Raw genomic sequence first — 10,192 nt, 5'->3', positions numbered from 1 at the left:
TCTAAACCCAAGTCTCGTTTCGTTTTCTTTTTTTGAAACACAAACATTCATTACTACTTTAAAAGTTAGGTGACAATGTTTAAGGCTAAAGAAGCCTGTTTTCAAAAGATAAAATCTGCTTGGCCAAGAAATTAGCCTCTCTGTTTTTCTCACGGAAACCCCAATGAAAAGAAACAACATCGTAAGCCGTTGATAGGGTGAAAATATCGGCAACACCGCAACAACACTGTAGATCTCCATGTTCATGGAAGCAGTATTCAAAGCTTTGACCAGCTGAGTAGAGTCAGATTCACATCACATCTCAGATTCTTTAATTTCCATAGCTTTTTTATATTTTGTTGAAATTATTTGGATTGATAAAACATTCACACAGTTATACTATTAGTTCAACCTTAAAATCTTTTATGCATTCAAATATTGTTCATGTGTACTATCATATATTTCCAAATCAATCCACAAAGAGACAGCATACAAAAAAATTCAAACAGAAGTACCTTTCTACTCTCTGCTCCAACAACAATGAGCAGGCAGCTAAATATATTGAATTAATATTTGTAATAAAACAATCAAAGCTAAAATTTAAACAGGCAGCGATCTAAATTCTGAAGGAACCGATATAAAATTAGGAAGATAAACACAATGAGAAAACCGAACAATTTCATAACCTATTTGGATCTTCTTGCACATATCCTCCCTCACAATATAGATGCTAGCAGCTCCAGTCTCTTGGTCGCCACAACACATGATCAGAGTCTTCTCAAAGATGAAGTAACTAATCCCACAAAGCTTATTAATCAACTTCGGTAAGTTACTTGTTGGCAAAGTCATCAAGTTGATCCAGACCACTTCCGCTGCATCAATCTTCTCCTTAGTCACCCAAACACTAATCTCCCCTGTTACATAGCATTGCTTCAACAATGAAAACCCATCTCTTTTATAAACCGCAAGGACAAGTTGGTCGCGAGAATGGTTCTTCTCACACGGAAGGAGACAAAACGTTTTGAACGTCTCGCTCGAGAAGTCAAAGCTTCGGATGAAACACTCATGAGTCTCGGGGTTACTAGTAACCCAATAGAGATTCCCGTTCAAGGACAACGGATCCATGGTGGGCCAGTTCTTGAAAGGAGCATCAAGAAACTTCAACGCGCGAGATGAACACTCGTAGATCGCAACTCTTTTGTAACTCACTTGGTACGTGTCGCTTACGTCACGGAGACAGTTTAAATACCCTAAGATCTTGTAACGCTTTTCGGGTACGTTGCTATCGTAATCGTATCCCACACCGCAGAAGTGGAAGCTTTTGTCGACGTACTCGATCCATACTACTTGTCTTAACCACGGGTTCCAAAACGCAACACCTTGTTTCCAAAAGTGGCGGAACAAGAACCCGTCGCAAGAAGTGATGGTGGTATGCGTCAAGTCTATGGCCTGATAAGGAAAGTCAGAAGGTACCTCGTGCACTTCTACCGTTGGATCAGTTCCTCCTGTGTGGAGATCGATGTTGATAGAGTGAGCCTTGGATTCGGTGAGGAAAATGAACTGGGGACGGACACGAGCCACGTGTTTGTTGAGGAAACTCTTGTCGTGTAAAAGAGAGTTCCAGTGTTGACATACGGTTCTGGACCGTACAAGAGATAGAGGTGGAAGCCGAGAGAGTATCTCTTCCTCTAAATCACATGGGAGCTTCACCGGAGCCATTACACTTTTTACCTTTAGCTTTTGTGACTGTGGCACTAATAAATAAGAGATGAGAAACTTTATATTTGTATAAATAAAGATAAGGTATGGGTCTACTAACCAAATGGTGTGGGTGTGGGATAACTTGTATGATTTGAGTTTTTTTTAATTGGCACACCTTTTGATGTTGAGAAATTTCAGTTGGAAAGGATAACTACTTTTCCTTTTTTGACAACAATCCAATGTCCTTTTTTGACCACAGAAGAAAGGAAGTGACGTGTGGTTAGAATGATTAGTACTACAACAATTAGCATTAATAGTAAAATGCTAAATGAATCTCTCAGCAATTTCATATATATACATAATTGGTTTGAAAGGTAGTTGAATTTTTTAATTTATCTGCAACCAATTTTGGATTTAAAAGGTTTGGATTTGATAGGAAAACTAAACAAAAAATCTGACGGTGGCACATTAATTCATCAAAAAGTCAAAACGAAGCTAACTAACTTGTTAGTTAGTTTACCGAGTTGTCCGTGCTGTACATGTCTTTCCTTCCTCAGTTCCCACCCACAAGGATACGTGATTCTGTTAATTAAAAACATCTTGTCACTTTGTATTTATATGATCCAAGTTATTTTACTAGATTCATACAAACTTGATCAAAAGAGACACAAGCCCATAATACGCCTGTCAAAGAGTTTAAACTCGTTTGACAAAGGGATCGTAGCAGAATTAGGATCGGCAAGTTATGGCATGTAAGGAGAGTCAATACGATTAAAGGGGGATACAAATATTTCTTCTTGTATCTCGGTTTCATTAGATCCAAAGAGAGAATCCACATAGACACATCCCATGTAGAACTAGGAAAATGTACTATTATCTCAAGTCTCAACCCTGCAAAAGAAGAATCTCGTAAATATCTGTCCTAATGTTGAGTTCCTTGTCTCGCATCACTTCTTGTAAATCTGACATCTCTTTCGCCGTCAGTACTGTGCTCAGCTTCCCAAACCCATCCAGCCATAGTTTTTTCGACCTGCCACGCCCTTATGTTAGGAATGTGCTTTTTGATAATAATATGAAAAAAACTGGATTATGTGCAAGTGTTACCATGGGCAAGCATTTATAGCTCGGAAGTAAATCCTCCTAGCTGCTGATGGATTGTGTGCGATGTCGATTTCATATGCAATGTAGCAACGCCATAGAATCACCGAGCTGTTCAGTGTATCTTGTGCCAATGCCCTTTCAAACAATCCACGGATCCTGTGTAGGGAGCCTCCTCTACTCAACTCATAAGAAAGCGCAAATAGCCAAACAACTACGGATGGAGTTCTGCATGATTAACATATTAAACTAGTTTAGTATTGATATTAATACTTAACCTAAGCATTCATTTCTACATTAGGAAGTTACTGTGAGACGGAGAGTTCATAAGAAGTTTGTGAAGAAGCTTACTTGCGGGAGTAGTCATCAAACATCATTCTCAGTCTATGGGATGTCATACGATGATTACAGATGTCTATTAAAGCTTGATAAAGCTCGGGACTGAGAGGATACAGTTGCATTCCCTCTGATATGGGGTTCCACAGTTTTGACAAAGTTAGGTCGTCCTGATGCCTCTGAAGCATTCTCACGTAATAATTGAACAAGATTTCAAGTTGATGACTTTGACTTCTTCTTCCTAGAATATTCACAATAACCACAACAAAATTTTACGATGGGATATACAAATCCAGATAAACAGTGCATGCATGATCCTCGTCTATAAGCTGTACAATCTATAAGAGAAATTTATTTGTATAACGAAAACATTTCTGAATGCAGTCATGTATATACTAGCATGAGAATCAGTAAGAGAACCCAAGAATGGAGATCAGGGAAATAACCTGGAAGAACGGAACTGAACATGTGTTCCAGGATCTCAACAGCACCCGAAAGGTCATTCGTTAGCTCCTCAAATACAGCTGCCGAACAAACAAGCGCTGCTGATTGATCATCTGTGACACCATGAGACCATAATGACTGTATCTTCTTAAGCTTCTCTCTGAACCCCTGGCGTGCTCTAAGGATTTGCATGCTTGAAGGCTGGGAACTATAAGGAACATACGCTAGACCACTTCCCAGATAGCACAGAATGTGCATAGCACGAGATGATGATTCTGTTTCTAGACTGCTGCCACTACTATTGGCTACTTCTGATTCGGCATACCATAAATATAGCAATGGAGAGTTATCCTGTAGTTCCTGTAATAAAAGGGGGAACCAACTACTTAGCATGGGTACTATTAATGTAAAATAAAATTAAAACCAATTGCAAAAATAGGGCTCATCTATCTCCTTACAAGTGCACCAAAAATAAAGTAAAAAATAAGAAATCTAATCTGGCTCTATTCCATGTACATTACCTAGAACAAAATGCTCTTTAACATATATAGACTACTATGATCTGTCCTAGATAAATACATTGTGTGCAAGCTTAAGTGGAAGGCCACCAGTTTTTCAGACCGGCGCATAAATTTGAATCAGCAACAAATACACAGCTAAGGTCCCTTTGAGGTTTAAAACGTAGGTGGTAACATGTTAAGGTAGTGTTGTTATATGCTAACAATATAACGGAAATCTAACCTTAGGGAGGCCACAGATAGAAGTCAGAGCCATGTCAAAGATTCTTCTTGCATGTTTCATATTTCCAGAAGCAGCTTCTCGCTGAGCATAAACTCCACAAAGTAGTAGATCCTGTTAATGGAGAAGGAATCAATTAGGTAAACTGAGCAGAAGAGCAAACCACACCTACAAATTGGAAACGAGCTTACCTGCCGGTCACTTTTCAGGAGACGTTTGGCCAAAGCTTGGCATGGGGTTGTTGCGACTTCACATGTTTTCATGTTTGTTACAAATAGCTCTTCTGCAACAAGCACAGCTTCTTCCAAAATGTAGTTTCGCGGAAAAACATTCAAACAAAGCAAGATGGCATTGCGGAGAAACTTCATCATCTCGGTCCGCATAGATATGTCACTGTTGCTACCTAAAAGAGATCCCAAGCTGAAACCGTTGGCACTATCTGATTTCGACAAACACTCATGAACGTTTCTCAAATTTTCCAGCATAGAATCTGACAATGTTTCAAGACTATTTATTTTCTCAATCCACCACAAACTGTTGCTTGATGTCCATGGGGAGATATTCGCACCGAAGAAATCAACGAACTGGTATACCAGAGATAAGCGCGCCTCGTTTGAACGTAATGAAAATAGATATCCATTTATATCCTCATATAGTACAAGACTTGACAGTTGCTCTTCATCTTCTCTCTCGCCCATTTCATCAACACTTGAGAGTTCACCTATTAAAGAATGATGCATGATGGTTAATAACCACATACACGTTGAGAAAGTTTTATATAAGATTGAAAATTAATAATGGTAAAGGTAGAGATAGCTACCAGCTTTTCGAGTAGGCATCCATTGATTTTGATCTCGAGAAACCTCTTCTTCAAACCATTTGACCCATGTTGAAGTATCTTTAATCTCATCACTGGCCGCAGCATCGACATCAATGCCTAATAGCTTTAACATAGCTTCAGTGTCATCTTCAGGCATGCCATTCTCGTCTTCCATCTCTTCGTCCAGGCCCTCCCGATTAACATCACCTTCTCCAGTGTTAGCTGAAGCAATACTACTGTCTTCTTTCCTATCTGACAATTGCTCTGTCCAACCTGTCCAACCGCCTACGTCATTGTCATCAGAAGATTCCTCTTTCAACATTTTTTGCCTTTGTTCCTCCTCTTTCTCCAACCACAAAGACCATCCAAAAGCTCCTTCTTCTCCAACTCTAGCACCATTACTGCTCCAAAAGTGCTCAAACAGTCTTAATTTACTCTGTTCACTTAGCAACAAAGATGGAGAAAAGATGCTATATTCCATTTCAGCTTGAAATAACGCTGTGGCCAGCTCCCGGTAACCAGCCTGCCATTCAAACCTGCAGAGGCTAACTAGCATATCCACTAGAACAAGTTCCTGCTGGATGAGAGCAGAATCCACTGGTTCAGATGTTGCATCCATCTGCATAATCCAACCAAAAAAGTCAGACCTTATAATGTCGAACTGCTAAGAAGAAGATCATCAATAATGTCAGCGTGAAGCTAGCGGGAAACACTAGAAAAAAACTAAGTTCGAAGAAAGAACGGATAGACCCCACATAACTTGCAACAGTATACAAGATAAGAACCTGCCTATGTCGCTTGCTGCAAGCAGAAAAGAGTGCCTGGATTGCATAAGAATACATCTTCCTCACTTCTGATACTTTAAATCTGGAGAACTCCCCTTGAACAACACGTAGAAACTCCCTCCACAGCTTGTAGCTCGAGGAGTTCTGCATAAGTGCTTTTTCCCACCTACTGATCAGCACATCTGCGCTGTCTCTACTTCGGTACGCCTTGAGAAGCGCAAGCAACAGTTCTTCACTATCTGGGTTCAGTTCAAAAGCCTTCTCAAGTATACTAATCTTCTTCTCCAAAGTCTGCAAGCGAACACCTTTCTGAGACTGCATACTTGAAACCTTATCTTGAAAATCAGCAAATGCCAGCCACGCCTTCTCATCATGAGGGTGTTCCCTCGTCTGTCTGTTAAACTCTCGGGTCTTATTCAACACCTCATCCTCCCACGACGTTCCCACCACTGACTCTTTAGACTCCACATCTTCCTCCTCGCTTTCTTGAACAGCTTCACCTTCCTCCAGAGGAATGAAACGATCAAAGCACGAATCAACAGCCTCTCTAGAAGAAGCAGATAAACGAATACGCCTGAAATTCTTGTTCCGTTCCATGGCTGCATTCTTTGCATACCAGTATCTGTTATCAGACTTTGCTTTCCCGTCCAATGAATTAACATCAATCTCTGCTTCAAGCATAGAACCACGCCTATTCCTTAGATAAAGCTTCGTAGAACCTGACTCAAAACCTCTCTGAGAATTATCAAGTTTATAACGAGGAACATTCATCCTACAATACAAACACACACACACACACACACACTTAAAAAGCGCCTTACACATACTAGAGAATCACACTATACATGTGGAGATGTAAACTACCTGTAGATGGAGCCATAAGCAAGATTATCCGGATCAGGACGAGTATCCAAGTAATAATCCTTGGCAGGCTTCGTATAGTACTCATCAGAATCCCTCTTCCGCTTCTTCTTCTTCTTCTTCTTCGCCTTGTCGTCGTCATCAGACTCGGATCCTTCTTCTTCTTCAATCAAATCGTAAACCCTAGGCTGATTAGCTTCAGTATTGTTTCTATAAGCGTCTCCTTCTTCCTCTTCTTCGCTAGCCTCGACATCGGGTAGGGAAGGAGCCGTCGAAGGTGCGGCGTCGATGACGGAGAGATCCGTCGTGAAGCTGGCGTTGCGAAGCCATTGAGGAGCAGATGAAATAGCAGAGACGGAGTTCGCCTGAGTAGGGAAGAGCGGGAACAAGCCTGTGGTATTCTGTTCGCCGTCGCCCTTCTCTGGTGTCTTCCACATTTTCCACCGGAAAAAAATAAAACCGATGGCCTTGGTGACTTTTCTAGCCGATGTATAATTTCTCGTTAAACGGGCCTTTTTATTGGGCCTAATAAATAGCCGTCATGCATGGGTCTATTTATTCGGCCCATCATATGTTAATAGTTATACTAGAGATCAATATATATATATCCTTCACAGATTTTTGTCCTTGACCAATGGTGACTACTCTCCTCTGCCCTAATTGATCCTCCTTCTCGCTGCTAAAGTCCAGTTATGTCATCCGAACCAGGTAGAAGCTCTCTTATCTCTCTCTCTCTGGGAATATGTATGTATGTATTATAGATTGTTTTATGCGTTACGTAAAAAGTTAAAACCTTTTTTTTTGTCGCAGAGTACTGCACGCGTGTGTTCTGGGACGCGGTGGATTTCCCTTTTCCAAAGGGTCTTGCTCCTGAAACGATTTACCACAGAATGAAATTAATTCTCGAGAAGATGGGTTGTATTAACCATTATTTGTCAATCATGGCTTATGTCAGTAATTCGGAAACCTTCCCGGATAAATCAGCCTATGAGAAAGCCGGGATTAACATCGTTACTCAACCAGGTTAGTTTTATTGATCTCCTCCTGATATAATAATAATAATAATAATAATGGTTTTTTGTTATAATAATAATAATAATAATAATTCTGTATGGACGTTCGTTCGTTTCAGAGAGGCATCGTTTTATGTTACGTGACATGGCATGGTGGGATGCGGATTCGGGTTTCCTCCCAAATTTTGGCAAGATTACTTTTATGGTAATCATAAGTCAGATTGAACCGAGTTTACTCGTTTTTCTCGAAGGCCTGAGAAATGCCTACAAGGTTCGCTTAGCAGTCCCTGATGAAGATACCTCCCTATCATCATCACCCAACCTGCTAGATAATACTGTTAGGTTCGAATCTCTTTACAAAAGCCTATTATTACAAGAAGACTTGATGACACCAATGGCAAGAGAGGTCGTCGTCCCTCCTCTGTTTTATCCTCCCATCCAAACCAAACCCCCGCCTCTATACTATCCTCCCATCCAAACCAGCCCCCTGCCCTCTCCTCCCATCCAGATATACAACAGCCCAGGTGTCTTCTTGGACCTGCCGGAATCCCTCCTGTTGGCTTGTGATCCTTATCGTTTAAATTCCTACATTAGAACGTCCTTGTGTTTCGATGATGAGTTCTCAATCATGGCTTATGTTGTTGATACCGAAACCTCCTCCTTCCCGGAAGGATGGGTTGATGCTTTTACAAGTCTCGGAATCACCATCATTCCCCAACAAGCGGAACTAGGTGCTCCTCGAGCTCATAAAATGTCACTGGACATTGTTTTGTGGGCGTTGGATAATACTGCCACCTATTTCCAACCAAGGGATTTGTTTGTTTTCTCTGGAAATGTCAAACAAGGAACAGATTTTTACAATGCTCTTGAAGCTTTGCGTGATAGATATTACAATGTTCGTGTATTACCTCTTCTCGAAACGTCTTGGCCTCATCCCCATCACCAAATGTCTTTACGCCCGAAAGAGGAGGTTGTTGGTTTTTCCCATGGACTAGCTTCTTTGTATAAGCAAAATTTAAAAGGTAAGCTCTCTCTCTCTCTCTCTCTCTCTCTCAAGTTTGATCTAATTGTTGCCCTTTTCTCTGTCAGTGTGCGGGGTATCCGTCTTCTGGGATGTCCAGGGTTGCCCAACTGATTTATCGGTTATCCTCAAAGCTCTTCGCAATAAAGGTTATCGTGGCATGGTGGTTTTAATTCCTTACCTTGACATGGATTATCAAGGAGATGAGCTCTTTACGTATGATGGCTATGCCTGTGTTCCCAGTATCAAAGTCCAAGGTGAGTGATGAGTGAGTTCAGTTCCTTGCAGTCCTGAGATCTGCTTTGATATATTTATAATTTATATTTTTTTTTATTTTTTTTTCCAGGGGATAAATACACAAAAGTTGCTAGGATGTTGTTGGATATACTTTTCTGGGCAATGAACCATGATGATTATGCACGAAATTTGATGCTTATCTCACAACCTTCAAAAGACATCGACATTTTTGTTCAAGCCTTGGAACACAGATTTTTCAATGTTATCTTTAAACCCTCCCATGAGGTCGCCATTGACCACCGCTTCGAGTCGCTTTGTAAAAGCCCACCACACCCTAACTCCCAGACCCGCCTAAAGTCACCATCTCGGACGCTCACCGACTTGACCCGAGAGCGCAATTGTAAGTTAAATTTCTTTTGACTTAGTATATTTTTCTGGCTGGCTGGCTGATTCATCTTTAATCAAATTGCATTAACTGTGTTTTGTCAGCGTGTCCGGTCCGCATCTCCTGGTTGGTAGACACTTGCCCATCTAAGCCATCTGATTTTTGGAACTTATTCAGTTCAACTCTTGAGCTTAAAGGTTATGGTGGTTTTGAGTCAGTGATAGCCTATGTTGAAAAGGGAAAGATTGATGATGAAGTGATCAAGGTCTGCACGAAGTCAGGACTTCACGTGAGACTCACACCTGATGGTGACGAATTCGGGAAATTCAATTTGATGGTAACGGACATGATTAACTTGACATATTCTTGTGGGCCCTATAACTTTTTGGTTATCTCCTCCAAACCCTTTAGAGATGTCTTGTGCGACACTGTCTTTGAAGATCTTAAAAGCAGAGGATGCAATGTTCTCTTTGAGACGGTTGATTACATGGTCACGTTTGGAAGCACTCTATGGTCTGCAAAAAGCTTTTTAGATACAAGTTTCACCGACAGCTCACAAGCGCTTGCTTAAGTAGCATTGACACTTTCATTTTCCTTTTGGTTTGGTGAACTCTTGTTAATGTAATCAAATGATTCCGTGTCTTTCATCAGATTTTAACAGCTCGTAACTCCAATTCCAATTTTTAGCTAATGGTTTTATGCCAAACTTAAAAAGCTAAGAAGTTTTACACCATCAAGTATGAACGATGAGAGAAGAATTCTGAACTTGATCGA

At 40.7% G+C, this 10,192-nt stretch overlaps 3 protein-coding genes across 3 annotated transcripts; 1 reads left to right on the top strand and 2 right to left on the bottom strand.

Annotated features, from left to right (window-relative positions):
* Positions 1 to 415: 415 nt before the first annotated feature.
* LOC103869659 (F-box protein At3g17710) lies at positions 416 to 2,186 on the bottom strand. Its single transcript, XM_033291369.1, has one exon. It carries the CDS (start codon positions 1,696 to 1,698, stop codon positions 580 to 582), a length of 1,119 nt encoding a protein of 372 aa, XP_033147260.1. The 5' UTR covers positions 1,699 to 2,186; the 3' UTR covers positions 416 to 579.
* A 240-nt stretch (positions 2,187 to 2,426) lies between these two features.
* On the bottom strand, positions 2,427 to 7,245 carry LOC103869658 (nuclear exosome regulator NRDE2). Its single transcript, XM_033291361.1, has 9 exons — positions 6,766 to 7,245; positions 5,902 to 6,673; positions 5,117 to 5,735; positions 4,488 to 5,017; positions 4,300 to 4,410; positions 3,561 to 3,918; positions 3,130 to 3,355; positions 2,785 to 3,006; positions 2,427 to 2,710 (listed from the first exon to the last, which is right to left on the bottom strand). The coding sequence occupies exons 1-9, from the start codon at positions 7,197 to 7,199 to the stop codon at positions 2,566 to 2,568; spliced, it is 3,417 nt and encodes a 1,138-aa protein (XP_033147252.1). The 5' UTR covers positions 7,200 to 7,245; the 3' UTR covers positions 2,427 to 2,565.
* A 108-nt stretch (positions 7,246 to 7,353) lies between these two features.
* LOC103869657 lies at positions 7,354 to 10,109 on the top strand. Its single transcript, XM_009147735.3, has 6 exons — positions 7,354 to 7,470; positions 7,573 to 7,785; positions 7,895 to 8,797; positions 8,865 to 9,053; positions 9,143 to 9,433; positions 9,523 to 10,109. The coding sequence occupies exons 1-6, from the start codon at positions 7,455 to 7,457 to the stop codon at positions 9,987 to 9,989; spliced, it is 2,079 nt and encodes a 692-aa protein (XP_009145983.1). The 5' UTR covers positions 7,354 to 7,454; the 3' UTR covers positions 9,990 to 10,109.
* The last annotated feature ends 83 nt before the right edge of the window (positions 10,110 to 10,192 follow it).

This window comes from Brassica rapa, chromosome A05 (genome assembly GCF_000309985.2).
Source record: "Brassica rapa cultivar Chiifu-401-42 chromosome A05, CAAS_Brap_v3.01, whole genome shotgun sequence".
In the NCBI taxonomy this organism is placed as follows: domain Eukaryota; kingdom Viridiplantae; phylum Streptophyta; class Magnoliopsida; order Brassicales; family Brassicaceae; genus Brassica; species Brassica rapa.
This window is presented reverse-complemented; position numbering and strand designations above follow the sequence as displayed.